This window comes from Aspergillus pseudodeflectus (assembly GCF_044049435.1).
Source record: "Aspergillus pseudodeflectus strain CBS 756.74 chromosome Unknown BJX68scaffold_12, whole genome shotgun sequence".
Taxonomy (NCBI): Eukaryota; Fungi; Ascomycota; class Eurotiomycetes; order Eurotiales; family Aspergillaceae; genus Aspergillus; species Aspergillus pseudodeflectus.
In genome coordinates, this window is record NW_027263788.1 from 367,811 (window position 1) to 388,157 (window position 20,347).

Here is a 20,347-nt window from a genome sequence, read left to right on the forward strand (position 1 = left end):
ATTATGCCATGCGAACAACAAGATATATATGAATAATAACGGGAAAAGCGCAATCTCTGCTTCAACATAGCGAAGACACATCAATAAATCACTAAAGCAAAGAAACAACATATTCAATTTCGCCCGCGATGCCATCAACAAGCTCATTGACCTCCCCTTCATCGAGAACGCCGCCCTCAACACGAACTCCTAACCCGATGGTATTTGTCTTCGGATCTGGTCCGATATCAATGAAGATGTTTTCGTGTGGTAGGAATGACGTGTCGAGACCGTCTATTGGTGTCGGTGAGGCGGGGAGTGGTTCGGTTGGGATGAAGTCTGTGGGGACACCGATGCGGAGGGGGTGGAATAGCTCGCCAACGAGGTCTGAGTTCGTGTGTGTTGATTCGAATTCTTGATCGGCGCTTGAGGGAATGGCATTCTGCATCCAGAGGAGGTTGATCCATGTGTTGAATGTTGGGGCACCGGGTTGTTCGAGATTTGTCCACTGAAGGACATCACGAAGGAAGCTTTGTTCGTAGGATACACGCTCAGCGAGGGAGGTTTGGATAGTTCGGGCTTGTTGGAGGATATTGTTCTCTTCCTCGGTGCCAGACAAGGCATTGGGAACCACGAATGGGTTCACGTTCAGGCACGGTCCTGACAGCGTCTCGATATTCTCGAAAGATGCAGATCGTCCAGTTTGGTATAGCCCTACTGTGGGGCTGGCAACACCGGTAATACTGGCGACGCGGCGAGAAACCGCCAGAAGGACAATAGTTTGAAGACTCAATCCTACCGAACGACATGTTGTCTCCAGGTGCGAAAGATTCTTGATCTTCTCCCATGCTCCGAAGAAAACTTGCGTGTTCCTTGCGTTTACTGCTTTGGTACCCTTGATAAAGGTTGGTTCACCAGCCTTGAGTGCAGACGTCCAGTACTCCTTTTGATTCACCTCCCTGAGAGATCGGACAGAAGAGTTGACAAAGGCGGGGAAGTCGGGATTTGTATCTAGCGGTCGCCTATCGTACAGTCTACCGAGCTCAGAGACAAATATCGGCATAGTCCATGCGTCGTAGAGGGCATGATTGATGATGATCAAGATGCCATCGCTATCAGCGGCCTTGAGGAGTCGAAGTCGAACGGGAGGTGAGAATAGAGAAGATGGGTGTATTGCTTCTTGGAGAGTCTGTGCCTTGGCGAGTTGGATCAGACTGTCTGAGGATTGAACAGTTGTGAATGTGCTCCCGGCGTCTGCTTTCTTCAGAACAACCTGAACAGCTTCTGATGGAGAAACAGCTGCAAAGACCGTACGCAACACAGGGTGCCGCTGGCAAAGTTGCAGCCATGCATCTGCCAGTTTGGGACCATCGATGCGTTCTCGACTGAAGAAGGCCCAAGCTGGTTCTAGGAGTTTGCGTTCAGATTTGAGCCAGCTGACGAGATGGTAGAATTGTCCAGGAAGGGTAGGCAGAATTGTCTCGATTTCCTCCTTTTTCAGCTGAAGCTTCTCTATGACCTGAGCTTCGACACGGTCATCAACCAGGGTGCCTTGAGTAGGAGAATCCGGAGTTGTGGCAGGTCGAACACGTTGACTGATACCACGGACCGTGTTGCCCTGAAGGATATCGCCCACACCTATCTTCACCCCCTTTCCTCGGCACAATGAAGCAATTCTGATCGCAGATAGCGAGTCTAGACCGAGGTTAAAGATACTCGTGTCAGATTTAATATCCTCCAGTGGGATGCCAGTAACCTCGGAAAGAACTGAACGGATGGTAGCTTCGTAAGCAGGGACCTCGGAATCATCAGAGACGGCCTTTCGTGGTTTGGCCGAGAGCTGCTGTAGTGGTAGCTCCCCTAGTCCCTCCGGTAGCGTAGTAGAGCACCGTGTGGGATGCTCAATGATATCACGGAAAACAATTTCGAAATCACTAGTGAACTTCTCGAGAATATCCTGACTGATATACTGAGAGTTGCATGTAGCTGTCACCACAAGGCCGTCGGCGGTATAGTCAACCTCAACATTGAGTTTGTACTCTGAGTCAACAACATAGTTTTCAGCATTGTACGGCGTCCAGATATCTTGACTATCGAGTACAGATCCAGATAGAGCCGCGCTCTTCTGGAACACGAAGAGAGAGTCAAATAGCTGTGTGGATTGAAGTTGACCGGCTTGTCTTAGCTTGTTCTGAATTACACGCAGTGGCGCATGTTGGTGAATCTGCGCATCAGTCGTCTGCCGTTGAATCCTTTGCGCAAGTACTCTGTTACTCAAGAACTTGGGCTCGAATGTGACTCGCTGAGCTACCGTGTTGAATAGAGGGCCAAGGGTGCGGTCAGCCTCCGGGTGGGCTAACGTCCGTCCTGCAAGGACTTGCCCAAAGACGATGTCACGCCGCCCCAGAAGACGTGCATATACCTTTGCATACGATAGAAGTGACACACTCTGAATCGTGACCTCCATATCTTTGCAGGACTCGGTGATTATGGCCAGATCGAAGTCGATACGATGCTGCGTGGCTAGCATGCCCGTTGAAGCAAACTCAAGAGGTGGTATCTCAGCGGCTTCATATCCATGGAGTTTAGTTGTCCAATAATCGCACGATTCCCTTTGCCCTTCAAGAATGTATGGAACCATATCCGGGAACTGTGGTCGCTGTGCCGGGGATTGACCAGTGTAAATTGTTGCCAAGTCCTCAAAGAAAAATGGAAGCGATGCACCATCATAGAGGGCATGGTGCATAATGATAACGAGGATCTTGCTTTCTGGCTGGTTGACCAAGACAGCACGGACAGGTGGGACTTCAAAGGATACACCCTCATTGAATGAGAAGAGTGACATGACCTTTGAGATGACGTTCGCATCAGAAGGCAAGTTTATCTCGGTCCAGTCAAGCAAAATGGCTGAGTGGACAGCACCGACCCAGCTCTCTCCAATATCTTCAATTAAATGGAATGAGGTCCGCAGAATGCCATTTCGTTGGATCACTTGCTGCAACGCGGTCTTGAGCTGGTCGATATCCACGGAGTCATTCAGGCGGATCGGGTGAGGGTTAACGTAGAGTTTTCCACCCGAACTGATTGTTTGCGTAATCATACCAGACTGCAAGGGTGTGCACTCGAACATCGATGATATGAAGTCAGCCTCGCTGAGGAGCGGAATAATTTCTCTGTACTTGCTGAGGGAGATAACTCCTTCCTTCGGCTGTTTGACGCCGTTGGTCTGTGGTTCGGTGGATGCTTCATCGACGTGCTTTGCCAACGCACCCACGCACGAAAAGCGCAAGATATCAGAGGACGAAACCTTGAGCCCGTCGTCGCGGAGTTTGCGCGCAAACTGAATGGCGGAGACCGAGTCGATACCCAGGCTTAGGAAAGAGGCTCCCTTGGATATGGCGGTTGAATCCAGTCCACAAAAAGACGAAGTGAGTCTCTGCACCTTTGTCTCAGTGAAAGACCATGAGGAATTATCCCATTGTGGTGAAGGAAGATGCGAATCCGGGACCCGTGTTTGAGGGAGATTGAAGTTGTCCAAGGACACGGTATCGCCGGATACAACATCGGAGAGGACTGCTTCGAGCTTTTCGAGAAACTCCCCTGCGTCACGCTGGGAGCCAAAGTGGGAAGAGAAAATACAGTCGAGTTCGAGGCTATTTGCCTCGGAATCTGCGCGGACTTCGAGGGCCAGAGGATACTCGGACGGCATGGTGCTGTCATGCTCTTTCCACAAGTTGTGCTTCGGAGAAGTTGCGGATCGAATGTACGAGAACAGACAGTCGAAGAGAGGCTTTTCAGACTTCAACCATTGCTGCATTCTCCTCAGGGGCGTATGTTGAAACTCCAGGGACCTTACGGTTGCACGTTGAACAGCTTCGATGACGTTTGTGACAGTGCTCGAGTCCTTAGTATTGAGTCGCCCCGGTATAGTTGTGATACAAGGCAAGAGTACTGATTCTGCTCCATGGGCAGATACAGTTCGTCCTGATAGTACCAAACCGTATGTGACATCGGAAGAGCCCATGTAATCTGCCAGCAAGAGAGCAAACATGGCTTGCATCAAGTTCGGCACAGTGGTTTGAAGACTGGATGATCGGCTTTCTAGATCGGAAATGTTGATCCTGAGACTTCGACGAACGGAGCTAGTACTCTTGACAACTCCCCCAGGTGAGCGGATCATAGTAGGGCGACATCCGGACATGGTTCGAACCCAGTGCTCCTTTGACCTGTCCGCATCCTGGAGGTAAACATGCTCTAGGAAAGCAGACGGCGATCCTCGCCCTCTGACTTGGCTGCCCTCATAGTACGCAGCAACATCTTCCAACATCATGGAGAAAGATTCACCGTCGTACAAAGAATGGTGAATGGCAATAAAAAGACCAAGCGGCTGCTTTTCCTTTGCAGATATCGCGAGATGGAACCTAATCGGAGGCAGTCTCGAGATACGGGCAATTATTGCCTTCGCGATTTCGATCTGCTGTGACCTTTGCTGTGTGATCGCCTCTTCCAAGTTGACATACTCTTTCTCAGTCCATTGAAGCTCATAAGATGTCCCCGAAAGTATTACCTGCGCAATCTCTTTGTCAAGTAAGGCGAAGGCAGTCCTTAGAATGTCATTGGCGTTAGTGACTTGCTGCCATGCAGACTTCAGCTTATCACAATCGACAGCGCTGCCAAGCTGTAGAGTGACATGGTTGACATAGAGCTGATCCTCGTCACTATTAAGAGATCGAGCAACAAGGCCTTCCTGTAGCGGAAGGCAAGGTCGAACTGCTACCACCTCGGAAGGGTCGATTCCCGGACTCGGAGAGTTGTGGTACAGGGCTTCAAGCTCTTTGAATCTGTCCTGCGCTTTGGAGATACCGACGTTCGTAGCTTGGGAGGAGTTCTTTGGGAGGCGTGCAAGTTGTTCAATGACCGGGTTGCTCATTACAAGCGCAACGGTTGCCGCATATCCAATATTGCGAAGCCTGATAGACAGACCTATTGCGCTCAAACTGTCTAGACCGATCTCAAATATATTGGTCAATGGCCCAAAAGTCTTCTGGTCAGCAGACACTACATGGCAGATCTCATTGACCACGGACTCCTCATCGGCACTCAGTTGCCTTTGCGAGGCGACGTCTTGACTGTGCTGGTTGTTGCCCTGCAGAACAGTCTGAAGCGGAAGTTCGGAGAAGAGCCTGTGCAACTCCTTCATGTTCGCCTTTCCAGACATTGGTGCCACAGGAATTGTTGTGATCGGAAGAATCAGTTCAGGAACCATGTAGGCGGGGAGCTTGCTCCGACATATCTCTTGCAGCTCACGACCGAGAGTAGCAAAGTCGGAGAAGAGGAAGCTGATGTTGTCATCCTTGACCTTGCCACGTTGGGATCGTGAAACAAAAGAGAGAAGCTGCACCTTCGCGAGACCGGGATGCTTTGCAACAGTTGTGACGACATCGATAGATACTGGGGAAGAGGCACGCAGAACTTCTGAAACCTCTCCTAGTTCCAGTCTCTGGCCACGAATCTTGGTCTGGTCGTCGCCACGCCCAAGGTATTCCACCGAGTCATCGGCCATCAAGCGCCCCATGTCACCAGTGCGGTACATCTTCGTTCCGTCGGGCAATGTGAGGAAGCCGACTGCATCAGGTCGATTGAGGTATCCTTTCCCAACTAAGTCACCACTGAAACATAACTCGCCCGTCTGGCCCCGCAGTGCGTAATTCATGGTTCCCGGAATAAGAACATGGCCAACGCAAGCAGTCAAAGGCGGCCCGATGTTGCGCAGATTGGTAAATTTATTGATGTGGGCAAACGTACAGCCTATGGTCACCTCTGTAGGTCCATATGCGTTGACAATCGCAACATTAGGCGCTGAAGCCCAGGTGTCGAGAACCTTTTGGGTGATCTTCTCTCCACCTACTGTCATGAACCTCAGCTTTGGGCATTGCTCTGGGGTGATATTCGACTGATCGACGAGTGAGGGAACAAAACTTGCGTGTGTAATATCCCACTTTGAGAGGGTGATGCCAATATCATCCAGAATCATTGGTCTGGGGGCAGTCACCGTGGCCATCCCATGACGCCAGGGGAAGAACATCTCAAGGAGATGCGGATCAAAAGCCCTGTTGGCTTGGGCGAGATATTTTCCTATACCACCTAGGTTCAAGGTGTCGGGAGCGACTTGACATGCAAACTCCGAGATCGACTCGATGAAAGAAGAGAGGTTAGCTCGGGTGATCATGACACCCTTGGGCTTCCCAGTAGATCCTGACGTAAAGAGCAGGTACGAGTTATCGTCTGGATGTGACTTGTAATCTCCGTTCTCTGCCGGCATTTCGGCAAACTTGCGCTGGAGCTCAGGGCTATCAATGCATTCCACACGACAGCTGTCGGGCACCCCAGATAATGATTGCGAGAACGAAATCTCCGTAAATACGAGCGGACTGTCACCATCCTCGAGAAGAAAAGCCTTCCGTTCAGCTGGAAGACTTTCATCAATCGGGAGGTAGGTATTTCCCGACTTGAAAATGCCAATGATGATCGGATATGACGCCAGTGTCCGTCCACAGGAGACACCAATAATGCGGTTCTTGTAATTGAAAGACGCCAAGTACGCCGCAACACGGTTGGCTTCGGCGTTCAATGTTGCGTAAGTCAGTGTCTCCTTCTCTATGCCGTCTGCAGAGATACTGCTTGCGACTTCGACCGCTGTCCATTCGGGGTGGATGTCAGCATTCTTCTCCAGCCAATATGTGGGAGCCTGGTTGACTGAGTTCGCAACTCCATGACTAACTGGCCGATTGGATAAGGATCGCAGGTCTGACGGCATCCGATTGACCAAGGCAGGCAGCGGGTCATCTGGAAACGCAACCATCGAGGTGATGAGACTGTCAACTTGGTGGACGAATAAGCGTAGTTGCTCTCGGCTGAATAGGCGGCTATCCGAGGAAGCTTCCAGCGCAATGGTGTTGTCTGGCTTCTGGAAGACATTCATTGCCATTGGGTGCTCGACATGCAACCCAATCTGATCTTCCATCTCAAGCCAAAGGTTAGACAGAGCCCGATTGTCTGACGATTGGTCAGGAGCATGGAAGTTGAAAACAGCAGGATACAGAGGCTCCCCCCTCGGTCGGTTTAGTGCCTTCCGGATATCACGAGCATGAATATGGCGATGCTTCCAGGATTGAGTAGCCAGCCGATGCTGCTCGACTAGAACTTCACGGGCGGTCCCTTTGGGGTTGAATGGAACAGGAACAACGGAGATAAAGGGCCCGACAGTGCTCTCCATTGAGGGGTCGAAGATTCGGTCAGACATTGTTTCTGCAAACACAGTGGCTGGCAGGCCTAGATATGAGAGCGATACATAGGCCCAAGCAGTTCGAATAACGCCGGCAATGGATCGAAGTCCCATGTTTGCTGCAATAGATTGTAGTCTCGTAGCAGACTCAGTCATGGGGCACTCCTCTGATATCAGCTGGTATTCTGCTTTGACACCTGGAGGTAGCCTTCTCCCCGTAAGATCGGGCCACACCGGTACATCAAGCTCTCCATACTGCTGCAACTCTGATTTCCAGAAGTCAACAGCTTCCGTATACTTGCTTTCATTGGCCAACACGATAGAGAGGGCATCGCTGAGTTGGCTCCTCAATGGAGGTTTGTACGTATAGGCCGCTCGTACATCATCCGAAATAAACCGGAGAGAGGGCTCATCGTGCACTGAATGATGAACGGTAAAGACCATGAGTCGCTCAATGCCCTTATCGAAGATCGTGACGGCCCATGGTGGGTGTCTGAAATAGTTCTTCTGGTGCCTCGTCATGATGTCTTTGATTCGGTCATTGCACACTTCAGTCCATTCCTTTTCGGCACACTTGTGGTAACTCCAATCCAGTGAGGGGAGCTTGTAAATTAACTGAAGAATAGAAAAGCTCGAAGTCTCACTGGGCTGTTGGTTTCGAGTTTCCGCCACCGGAATGAATCCAGTTCTCAACGCTTCTGTCTTCTGGCATACAGCGAACCAAGCTTGCCTTAGTCGAGGAATGTCCACGGATCGATCGAGCTTGAAGAAATGGTTACTCCAGTACATGTTGTAAGTACCCAGTGTCTCCGTAAGTAAGCTCTCCTGAACTGCAGTGGCGCGTACAGTTTTGAACTCTTCGGTGATCTTCGCTGCTACCGCTGCGTGCCATGCAACGTCAAAGGCGTCTACATCGAACTTTCGTGGAGTTGACGCGCCGGATCCGTTTGATGATGTGGCCAGTCTGACAAGGTCATGAACGGTGATACAGTTCAAAACACCCATAACGGAGAGGTTGTAGCCGGCTTCTCTCAATCTGTACGTCAGGCGTGTTGCACGAAGAGAGTCGACACCCAAACTTCGGAGGCGGTTGGATTTCGTGATAGCCGAAATCTCAATTTCGACGAGAGCGGCAACAATTTCCACAACCTGAGCAGACGTAGCCGCATCAACCTCGTCTTCGGGATCGGTGGCGGGATCTTGTGGATTTACTTTGTGCTCCCAGTCATCAAGATCGACGGAAGCGTATGCGGCCTTGAGTGCTCGACGATCGACTTTGGCGGAAGGAGTCTTTGGTATGGCTCTGACCACGAGATACACAGTTGGAACCATGTACTCAGGCAGTGAGTTTCGCGCGTGCTGGCTGGCAGCTTGCGCGACATCGACTGCGGTGTCGTCCAGCAACAACAATTGTCCTTTGGGAGCAGTGCTGGCTACCCTGGGGGCGCAGAGAAAAGCGACAACCACGTCCGTTGGCCGATCAGGGCGACTCAACATAAGAGTTTCAATGGTGTCAATGAGTGAATGACAGCCACGAAGAGCAAAGCTGATCTCACTTAGCTCTATCCTGATTCCACCAAGCTTGACCAGGTCATCGACGCGGGTAATGTACTCGAGAGAGCCATCAGAAAGCATCCTGACGAGATCTCCAGTGTAGTATAGTTTTTGCCCGGCTTCCTCGTTCCAAACGTACTTCGCCTCAGTTACATCTCGTTGGTTCAGGTACCCTGGAGAAAGTTGTGGACCTCCCAGTGCCAGCTCGCCGATGGCATTCTTCATCACGATGCGGTGATTCTTCATGACGAACACCGAGACGGACTTCATGGGCCAGCCAATGTTCGCGCTCTTGATCGATTTGTGCTCGTTTCCAAACTCTCGTATTGTCGAGACAACAGTGACCTCAGCCGGGCCGTAGGTGTTGAATGCTCTCATGTCCGTACCCCAGTCATCTGCCACGGGCTGTGTCAGCTTCTCGCCAATCATAGTCACGACCCTGAGCGTTTTGCAGTGCTCCCTTGGGACACCCGCGGCGAAAGCCGGGGTTAGATGTGCATGAGTGGCATTCGTAATGTTGGCGAGTCTAGAGAAAGAATCGAGCATGATTTCTCGCGTTGCCGAAATCAAAAGACCTCCCATGCCCCAGGTGTAGAAGAAATCTTGTATTGAAACGTCGAAGGTGCACTGCGAAAACTGGAGGCACCGGACAGGGCTACCATCTGTATTACCAGGGATATCATTTTGCAGTGATCGCATACTGGAAACCGCAGCAGAATGAGTGATCGGTACACCTTTTGGAGCGCCGGTTGTACCACTGGTCCAGATGAGATAGGCGACATTTGATGGCGCAGCTCTGTGCTTGGTCGACTGCCGCTTTCTGTCAAAAGATACACCGTGGATAAACTGGCAGACATCTAAGACTTTTACTCCAGCAGGAACCGCGCCCTCTGGCTGTGGCTCATCTGTGCCTGATACTAGAAGAACTCCAGCGCTAGTTCGGGCGATAAGGTCATGGCGACGTTGCATGGGTGATAGCGTGTCAATTGGGCACCAGGCTGCGCCAGCCTTCAGAATTCCAAGAATGGCGACATACAACGGGGGGCTCTTCTCAATGCAGATTGGGACCGAAGCATCTGTCAACTGCCCACAAGCCTGCAGCAAGTGTTCAGCTAGGTCGTCAGCCATGGCATTAAGCTCCGCGTAAGTCCAGGTTACGTTTCCAGGGTTCTCATTGTCATCTAGGTCTTGCTTGAATATCAGGGCTGGGTCACTCGGATGCAATCGTGCATGGTCCTCAAATTGCGATTGTAGCAGTTCCCCGTCTTCAACTTCTGGAGCAACAAGCGGGTTAGGGTTCGACATTGATTTGAGGTCGAACCCAGTGTGCAAAGATGACTCCTCGAAGTTTCCTTCTGGATGGTCAAGAATGTAGCAGATGATATCGTCAAACTGCCTCAGCATGATCTCAGCCGCCGTCGAGTCTAGTTTGGTATCAAAACTGGCGCGCAGAATCAGGGCCGAATCCGGCCCGGGAACAACCTCTACCATTACTGAGAAGTCGTTTGCCATGGGTGGATGATAGACTGAGCTCCAAGGTTGTCTAGCCACAGAGCCAAAGCCAAAGTCTTGGTAAGCTAGAACGGTATCGTAGGGAAGCTGGCCATCAGTCGCTGTTATCGTCCCGAGTTGGAGCTGTAGGTGCGATAAGGCTCGTGCATTGATGGAAGTTATATGCCGGATGACTGTACTATTTGACAAGAACGCAGAGGCTCCGTTCTTGATTCGCTGGACGGATATTCTTAGAGGCGTTATTGTAAAAGTCGGGCCTATACAACTTTGCGAATCTTCATCAAGTCGTCCGGATACAACACTTCCCAAGACGACATCTTGGTCCGGAGTGCCCGTATAGTTCAGCAACACAGCACCCCATGCCGCCTGCAGCACAGAGAGCGGTGTTGACCCCAGATTTCTCGACTGCTTCTTCAGAAGGTCGTGCGTACGAGCAGAAGAAACTTCCACACCCCCGGTGAATCTCGTACTTGGGGCCCGGTATGGTGTGATAGAAGGGAATACGACGGGAGAATAATCCCGTAGTTGTTCTTGCCAGAATTGAGATGTCGCGTCGCGATTTGTCTGAAAGTGGTGTCGGACGATGTGTTCAATTGATGTTCGCCGCACAGGCGGTTTCCCATCGTATGCTGATGTGACATCCTCTAGTAGCAGCTGCAGAGATGCTCCATCAAAGATCCCATGAAACATGCTAAGGACAAGAAGAGAACGGCTCGAAGATTCAACTAAAGACAGCTTGTAACAAGGACGGCTCAAGTTGATGGATGCCTCCGCTTCTCGAAGAGCTTGATCTAGAAAGTCTTCTTCCGCAATGTCTGTATTAGTATATGTGTCCCAGACGGTCCCAGAAAGACTGTCTGGTCTCAAGATGCATTGGGCAAAAGGCGCCATCTCATCATCAACCATACAGAAAACAGTCCGAAAACAATCGTAATTAGCAAGAACACTGCTCCAAGCCTGTTTCAGGTTGCTCAGGTTGGCGTGCGCCTCTAAAGTGAGCACGGAGTGGTAAATGTATGTCCGTTTCGTGTAGGACTCGTCGGTCAAACTACGCAGGAAACTGGTCAACATCCCGGATTGGGTTGCAGTAGTGGGCAGCACTTGTGCTATTGAGTCTGCCGATATTCCGAGCTTTTCTGCGCAAAGCGCCTGATTCTTGTCTTTGAACGCTGCAAGGCGAGAACGAAGGTTGACAGAAAAGTGTACCCCATCTTGATCGTCAACGGGCGTGTTGCCAGAGCTCATTAAACGGCGTTGGATAAGTGATACCAAAGCCTGGGAAGTCTGAGACTGTAACACATCACTCGTAGATAGACCTTTGATCCTGTTGTCTCTCAGTTTCTGCAAGAATCGCATTGCTCCGAGGCTGTCCATCCCCAGGGAGTAGAGATCGCTGGAGGGCATGATGTTGGAGACATCCTCTTCGGTCGCCTCCGATATGAGTCGGACAACAAGTTGCTGTATTGAGGTATCGTTCTCCCGCTCGTTCCCCCATTTCTCGTTCGCGTCGTTGGGGGAGCCGTTTGTTGTAATCACGTCATCCCCTTTTCGCTCCAGCAAGGCAGACATGGCTTTTCGGTCAACCTTTCCAGAGCTTGATCTTGGAAGCGCATCCAGAAATTTGTAAGTGGATGGGCACGTAGATGGCGTGAGGTACTGCGCGGCGGTTTTCCGGGCGTGGTCCACAATCGTTTGCTTAGCGCCATCACCTTTATCATTGGCCACCAAGCAAACGATGACTTGCTCGCTTCCCTCTAATTTGTCATCTCGTCGTGACACGACGGCGACGACTTCGGCAACACCCGGTACTGTGGCAATTGCCGATTCGATCTCTCCAAGCTCCACGCGACGCCCGTTAACTTTGACCTGACCCATACAGATACGGCCCAGATATTCGATCACCTGATCCCCGTTCTCATCCCAGACAATGCGTGCTTTATCCCCAGTGCGGTAAAGATATCCAAAGTCACTGCTCTGAACAAAAGACTTTGCGGTCTCCTCTGGTTGATTGAGATAGCCTTTGCTCACTTGTGGTCCGCCTATTGCGAGCTCGCCAACGGTGCCCATGGGAACAAGCTTTGGGATGCGGCTGTGTGGACACAGAACGAACATTGAACACGTGGGTAGCGGTTTTCCGATGATCGAGCCACGCATGTGGTGTTTGAAAGGGGCAACGAAGGTGCAGTTGATCGCTCCTTCCGTGGGACCATACGCATTGACCAGCGTCCGTGGCACAGAAACGTCGCCAGGTTTAGAGTTTCGGGCAAAATTGTCAATCACCGTTCTATTAAGCTTTTCCCCCATGGACCACAAAGCTTCGAGACTTTCCAGACGGTCGGGTCGGAGGATTGAGGCTAAACTGGGTGTTGCCATCATTATAGTCGCTCTTGTCTCGTTTATTGTCTCCTCCAAACTAGCCAGCATCAAGGTTCTGTCGGCAGAGCAGAGAGTGGCACCGCTACTGAGAGTGACAAAAATCTCCATCAAGGATGGGTCAAAAGAAGGGGAAGCGAACTGGAACCAGCGAAAGTTTCCAGCTGGTTTTCCTGGAAGGGGAATGGCTGTCGCATGCGACGCGATAGAACAAGCACCTGCCAGATGGCTGACTTGAACACCCTTGGGTTTACCAGTGGTCCCGCTAGTGAATAATAGATAGGCAGTCTGTTCTGGGCTTATTGATCCCTGCTCTAGGGGCGTCTGGGAGGGCATCTCTAAGGCAGAGCGTTCACCTTGAAGTTCTTTCCACTTCGAAACTTCAGTCACATTAACCCAAACAGAAGTTGAAGAATCTGAGGTGCTACCTGTGTTCATCAGCTCAGGGGATGGGCTTGGTGAGTTTCCTAGAACAATAGGGGAAGAAATGTCGTGGAGGATTTCCTGGATACGTTGAGCAGGGGCGTCCTGAGGTATTGGACAAAATGCACAGCCCGCCTTCAGGATGCCGAGATAAGAAATGTAGAGCTCAACTGAGGTCGACATGTGGACCGGTATAATACGTCCGTACTCGAAAGGCTGTGGGTGGGCAGACAGTAGGGTCCTGATATGGACGGCTATATTTGAAGCAGCGGTGTCGAGAGCGGCATAGGTAAGGATGCTGTGGTCGGCCGGCGATGTGTCGGATTGCAAAGAATGAACAAAGTCTAATGCGATAGCATGTGGCTTTCTCCGGGCCCAGCCCTCAAAAGCGACATGCAGAAGGTGTGAGTCTGAAACATCTTGCTGTGGCGGAGATATCATAGACGGAGGGAAATTCAAAACAGACAATGTTGGCTTCGGCGATGCAGGTATGAGAAGAGGAGAAGATTCGACAATATACATTAATAGTGTTTCCAGGACCTGGTTTCTGGTCGGACCGGGAAAGAGTCGATTGGGGTATGAGAAGCTGATGTGGACAGCGTTTTCCTCCAGGGTCGCCTCAGCAAATAATGTAAACGCCTAGAGGTATGTCAGTATGCTCCAGTAGAAAGATTTTGGGGCAGTTACATTATCATGTCCTTGTACGACTTTGTGTTCCCCACTTGAAGATTTGACAAAAAGTCCCAGTTCAGCGTAGAACTGCACTCCATCGTGGCGGTGGTGGTAGTCTGCATCAACTTCAGTAGTACTGATGTTGCTTTGGCTTTCAGTATGCGATACAGACGCGACAACAATGGATCGAGATGTCTTCGAGTCCACAAAAGGAAATGTCCGATTAGTTAAGAAGGCGACATCTTCGAGCCCAGTAAAAGAAGATATGAAACGTGCATAGCCGCCGAGTAGGCCGTCGATCACGTTTCGCACGTCAGAGCTGCATGAAAGCTTGACGCGAGGGCTCCTGCCGACAGGATTTCCCGCGTCCACGATTGGCTCATTCGCGGCATATCGGTCAATAGTGTTCAGCGCAGGGACCTTGGTCACTGGCAACGCCTCAACCGAGGAAACGGGAAGCGAACCATTAACATGGGAAGAGGGTATTTGATTTGATTCCTCAGCCGCCGGGCGCTGGCGTTCCTCATTGCTGTGAAAAGCCCCTGCAATCCCTTTGGTTACTCGGGAGAGTCCGGTAGCAACGTACCTGCGCACGGAACCAGCCAGCTTGCGTTTCCCCATCTCCTGGATCGAAATTTCACCCTGTGCAACCGTGGAAAATTCCCGGGGGCACTACCAACCGCAAGAGATTCTTGTCAATAGAAATATCTATTCAGGCACAGCAAGGAACGACCTGGTCTGATGCAGGAACCTTCAACTGATCTCTAATGCATCCACCCTTATTGGTGGGCGATGCGAGGGGTACGTCACACAGTGATTGGTCGCGGCCAGAAGGTGGGGGAAGCTGGAAGCTGCCTGATTCTAGGAGCACAAGCACAGACGCAGGCCATGAGGGAGCTCCTTGTGGCTTATTACGTGGGATACTGAGTACTCCTGCGCGGCTTCTCAAGCGTGGCGTGGAAGTTGTGCTCACTGAGCCGATTACCTCACGAGACCAGTCAGGTGAGATCCATGGATCTCCGAGTTTCGGGCGTTTATCTGATAAGATTAGATCCGTCTGTTTTGATCTGTATGATAACTTACACTGACAATACACCGTTACTTCGACGCGGTCACTCGACGTATGTAATCTTGTAAACTATCGGCAGCGCCCATTGCCCGCGCTCGCTAAGGTATCTGGATGTCGATCATCTCTCGACCTTTTAGTGTAGTCAAAATTTTCCTGGTTACTTCCATTCAACTGGTGGGGGTTCGCTATGCAAAGCCCCTGTTTCTGCTCAGCGAGTCAACACAATTTGGCGTTTAGTTTGTCGAATGCGATGGTAGAGTTGCAGGAACCGTTGACGACAGCTGTAGTTCAAGGTCATACTCTGGTCGCCACTTGACTCTGATTAAGCAGACTGACGCGCCGACCGGAAGGTTTCAGCCTTTCTGCTATTTTATCTGATCCGTAGTGGGGTTCCAAGATGACATTCATGATCCGCCAGGATATGGAGCCCAATAATCATAGGAGAGCTTCAATGTGAAAGTGCTACAGCGTCACTCGGAACACCTGCGTGCATGTCTCGGAGGCTACCGGCTGCCCTGGAGTTTTGGGTGCAACCTCGCTTCAGAACAAAATGCAGCTTGGATTGTGGCTTGAAGGAATAGACAACGTGGGTTGAGGATGCTACACCCGCAATGCCACGCATGAATGACAATAGAGCTCTGCCCACTTTCTAGGTTTCGGTTGGTTGGTGATGATTGCTAGAAATTCGGATTTCTGTTTCCGTACACGCAAATGTATATTTTGAGCCTAGAATCAAGCCAGTCCTGGACCAAAGCAATTTCTCAAGGTGACTCGAAAACCCGCCACGCGATTCAGGTCTCTGAAGATCGTTAAAAGTCTGAGTGTAGTTCTCGCTTTCGCTGCCAGGTTTCAAGCGTTCCAAGACTTTTCGTCAGAAGAGTCGCCTTGATCGCAAGAACCCATGGCCGTTATCAGATTTAACCCCTGCATTGATGAGCCAACCAAAGGACGCACCAAGTTGGGCCACAGCCAATGGTAAAAACTTTCAGACCCCCACACCCACAGAAACCCTCAGGGTTGGCTCGGCTAGGCAACGAATAAATGCCTAGACCGCCAGCGTGCAGATCTGATATGAATTTTGGTGGTCTTTCATTTCTTCCACCCTGAAACCCAGCGTATCCGATATCGTCTTGACCAACTGTGCCGAAAAGTGGAGACCACACCATGGCTGAGGACGTGGAGGTGCCCACTGCCCACGGTATTTTTCCTTCATTTGGGCCTCTGACTCGCTTAATCTGAGCAAAAATAACGATGACATGGGTGGGTGGAGGGCGCGAGGTACTCAATGATCTAGCTCCGAGGTAGTCTGATGCGCGATCGCTACTAACCGGAACATCGGGTCTGTATTTAATCAGCCCTGCGCTCCCTGCTGCATGGTCGCGGGGATCGACCTTTGAAGCGCGTGTCTCCAGCAGAGAATTGTTCCATCGCAAACCGCCGAAATGGCCGCCGTGCGAAGACTTCAACAAACAATTTCTCATCTTCAGCCTGTTCAGGCTTCACAGCAGCTTTCTATTGTATATGGGCCGACAGAACCGGAACTGCTGGATGTCACGCTGGGTGAACTGTTGACACTTCAAAGCCTCCAGTATGGAGACTATGAGTGTCTTGTCTTCCCGTGGACAGGGGCACGGTGGACGTATGCAGACTTGAACGATGAGGCTGATCGAGTGGCTCGTGGTATGCTGGCGATGGGTATTAAAAAGGGCGATCGAGTCGGTATTATGGCCGGCAATTGCGAGCAGTACATTTCTATTTTCTTCGCTGCTGCAAGGGTGGGCGCGATCCTCGTGGTTCTGAATAACACATACACCCCATCAGAGTTATACTATGCTCTCGACCACACTGGTAAGTTGGCTCAGTGTTGAAATGATAGAGCAGAGCTAATTAAATCAATTAACTCACAGACTGCCGACTCCTGTTCCTCACTCCCCGCATAAACCGTCACTCCCTCGAAGAAGTCCTCGAGAAGCTCGGTCCTCATCCCAAGCAAAGTGGAACATCGAAAGCATTGGAGGAGATTGTCATCATCAGGGGCCAATATAAGACCTTCACAACGTATGCTCAAGTCATTGAGCGGGGCCTGCCACTCTCAGGTAATGCTTTGCCCGAACGAGAGGCGGAGTTGCAGCCGGAGGATGTGTGCAACTTGCAGTTTACGAGCGGCTCAACAGGGAATCCTAAGGCCGCCATGCTGACGCACCAGTATGTGACTTTCCTCACCATCAACACCCGAGCTCACTACTAACACACGCTCCCTTGTTTACAGCAACTTGGTGAACAATTCTCGATTCATCGGCGACCGCATGAGCCTGACTTCTTTCGATATCCTTTGCTGCCCGCCGCCCCTCTTTCATTGTTTTGGCCTCGTGCTTGGAATGCTGGCTGTTGTCACTCACGGATCTAAAATTGTATTCCCCAATGAGACCTTTGATCCCCTTGCTACACTCCATGCCATCTCGGACGAGAAATGTACTGCCCTCCATGGCGTACCCACAATGTTCGAAGCCATCCTCAGCTTTGAGAAGCCAGAGAATTTCGACTGCAGCAATCTCCGCACTGGGATCATTGCTGGAGCACCTGTACCCCGTCCATTAATGAAGCGGTTGTTCGAAGAGCTGAACATGAGGCAATATACTAGCAGTTATGGTAGGATATCCACGAGTGGTTCCTGGGTTCATCAAAACTAATAAATCCGACTCTTTTCAGGCCTCACAGAAGCATCGCCAACCTGCTTCAACGCCGTCACTACCGATACCATTGAGACACGTCTGCAGACTGTCGGCAAGGTCATGCCTCATGCCAAGGCAAAGATTATCGATGCGAACGGAAATATCGTTCCCGTGGGCCAGCGCGGTGAACTATGCATGGCCGGATACCAATTAACAAAGGGATACTGGAACAACCCGGAGAAAACGGCCGAGACCCTGGTCACCGATGAGGAGGGCACCACCTGGTTGAAGACCGGCGACGAAGCAGTCTTCACCCCAGAGGGACGGTGCTCTATTACGGGGCGATTCAAGGATATTATCATTCGAGGTGAGCACGAGGTACCTCATTTTACTCAACACCGCTAACAAATACAGGCGGAGAAAACATCTACCCTCTCGAAATCGAAGAACGCCTCTCCGCTCACCCAGCCATCGAAGTTGCCTCCGTGATCGGTATCCCCGACCAAAAGTACGGCGAGGTCGTCGGAGCTTTCATCGCGGTCGCCGATGGCCAAAGCCGACCGTCAGTTGAGAGTCTCCGCGAATGGACGCGAGAAACTCTAGGCCGACACAAGGCGCCGCAGCATGTTTTCGTCTTCGGCGAAGAGGGTGTGGACCGGACCATTCCTGTGACTGGAAGCGGGAAAGTACGGAAGGTGGATTTGCGCAAGATTGCTGCGGGAGTCCTCGAGCGCCGAGCAGCCGGCTCTCGCCAGGTTGCTGCGTGAGGGAAAAGTGCTTATTCTTATAGAACTTTTTTTCTTATATATATGTTTAGGTAGCGTTTGATTCATACCCGGAGTTATCAAAACTTTGCCCATCACCTTCATATTCTGTACCATTTTGCTTTCAAGTTTATTTGCGACGAGAGTCAAAGTGGATTCGATTCTGGTGAGGGGTAAACAAAAAATTTTCGGTTCCGCAATTTTATCAATCAGATAAGATGATTATCTAATCTGATTCTAGCCATCAAACTTGAAAGCAAAATAAAATACGAGCGTGTAATGCGTCCACTTGTCGCTGGGGCCACCTCTCCACTGACAGGAAAATGTACTTCCGGTGTCGGCCTCGGCGGCCAGTCACTCACCGTGACCGGATGGGATGAGGAGAAACGTGGGCCTGCTCTGGACGCCAGGTGGGGGGTGCTGCATCAGATAAAACGAGAGCAGCAAGTTGGGCTTGGACTCCGCTCGGAACACGTAGAATTGGGTGATGTGAGAGCTTTTCACGTGTTAGGGAATGGTGTGATGAGCGGTCAACATGACGGTTCTCTTGTTATGCGTGAATGAATTGATTCATTTGGTATCATATATTTAACTTGCCAGGGCCTTCCATTGTGGCAGACTATAGCTTCAACGCCCGATACGGATCGCGCTCGAGATGGTCCGACCCATCGAAGCGAAACGGAGAGATGTGGAAGAATTTCTCTCGGCTACACTTGACCAGCGCAGATCGCTTATGCGGAAGATCAATGAGCTTCTCAAGGCTGAATCCCGTAGCGTGGTCGTATGCCAGCACTGTCAGGTTCGTGAACTCAGGCTCACCGACAATGTACCTCGTTCGAGCCTCGTCCAGAAACATGTAGTGCATAATACTGCACCACCAGACCATCACGCGATGCTGCCCGCGGAAGCGCACGTCCCCGACGAGCGAGTGGCGACCGCGGTCCCAGTCATCTGCGTCGTAGTGTGCGCCGATGCTGTCTTCCTGTGGAGTTGTCAAAAAGCAATGATCATGAGAGAAATAACGCTTACCTTGGCCCAATAGATCTGATGGTAGGAAAAGAAAGTGTTATTGAACTTGGCCAGGACCGCGATCTGGTGAGGATCCTCGTCAATCTTTCGAAGGTGGCTCCGGTGCTGGTCCAGTGTCCCAGTCTCGTTCCAGCCCTTAGCTACACGGGGATCGTTCTGCCATGCGTGAAATAGCTGTAGATGTTCCTCGTTCCGATAGTCCAAGGCCCAGATGGAGAAGAACTCGTCTAGTTGCGGAATGTACCGGCTATACATCCTAGACCCTGGAGTCGGCTTGCGCGGTCGAAAGGGATGGAGAGCGTGAACGCGAACATCGGCGGACTTGGTGGTCAGGGTGTGCTGAACGGGATGCGTTGGAAATGATGTCAAAGGTCGGCGGAGGGATGCATAGATGTCAGGATCGCAAACCCAGACTGGCCTCGGACCAAACGGTGAGCCAGCGCCTTGCCAGAACGTGCTGCGGTAGATGACCAATTGGTTCGAGAGATCTGGGGACTGCGGGATACGCTGCCCTGGAGGAGCAGAAGGTCTGGGATGCTCAGTCGCCAGTCCAACAGCTTGCAATTCCCTCCCCAGTTGTTCTCTCCCTGCTCCCGACAGCACGGCGCGAAACATCTCGAAGTCAGTACGCAAGGTCAAAAGGCCGTGTAGAACATTCCAAATCTGCCCAACCGAGGGCGCCTCCTTTCCTTCCCATGTCCAGTATGTAACGGGGCTCCTCTGCGCCCGTGCCCAAGCAGAGTTGTTTCCTTCTGGCGGACTTCTAGACGGATCGGGCTCTTGCAAGTCTGTGAAGTGGAGGTTGTCGCGGTGCAGCTGCTCTGGAGGGGGAATGCCGTCGTCAACGCGCGGGGACCGTCGAAGCTGGAGTTTCCGAACACCGTGTTGAACGGAGACAACCTGCAGGCGATATGCGGTTTTGTAGGGTTCGGGCAACCGAATCAAGGGGAGTTTATCTGGGAAAGATGCCATTGTTATTCCTTTGGAGACGTCAGCATTGGAGTAAGGAGGAGTT

General features: G+C 51.3%; 3 protein-coding genes across 3 annotated transcripts; 1 reads left to right on the forward strand and 2 right to left on the reverse strand.

Moving 5' to 3' along the window:
* Positions 1–91: 91 nt before the first annotated feature.
* sidC (nonribosomal siderophore peptide synthase SidC) lies at positions 92–14,419 on the reverse strand (the record flags this gene model as incomplete). Its single annotated transcript, XM_071045063.1, has 3 exons — positions 92–3,883; positions 3,974–13,765; positions 13,814–14,419. 3 exons carry the CDS (start codon positions 14,417–14,419, stop codon positions 92–94), a joined length of 14,190 nt encoding a protein of 4,729 aa, XP_070901236.1.
* A 1,798-nt stretch (positions 14,420–16,217) lies between these two features.
* On the forward strand, positions 16,218–18,444 carry sidI (putative long-chain-fatty-acid-CoA ligase). The gene is made up of 5 exons (XM_071049083.1): positions 16,218–16,715; positions 16,775–17,072; positions 17,137–17,516; positions 17,577–17,906; positions 17,954–18,444. Exons 1-5 carry the CDS (start codon positions 16,310–16,312, stop codon positions 18,304–18,306), a joined length of 1,767 nt encoding a protein of 588 aa, XP_070901237.1. The 5' UTR covers positions 16,218–16,309; the 3' UTR covers positions 18,307–18,444.
* A 478-nt stretch (positions 18,445–18,922) lies between these two features.
* On the reverse strand, positions 18,923–20,304 carry BJX68DRAFT_264820 (GNAT family N-acetyltransferase; the record flags this gene model as incomplete). Its single annotated transcript, XM_071045064.1, has 2 exons — positions 18,923–19,285; positions 19,333–20,304. 2 exons carry the CDS (start codon positions 20,302–20,304, stop codon positions 18,923–18,925), a joined length of 1,335 nt encoding a protein of 444 aa, XP_070901238.1.
* Positions 20,305–20,347: the final 43 nt, after the last annotated feature.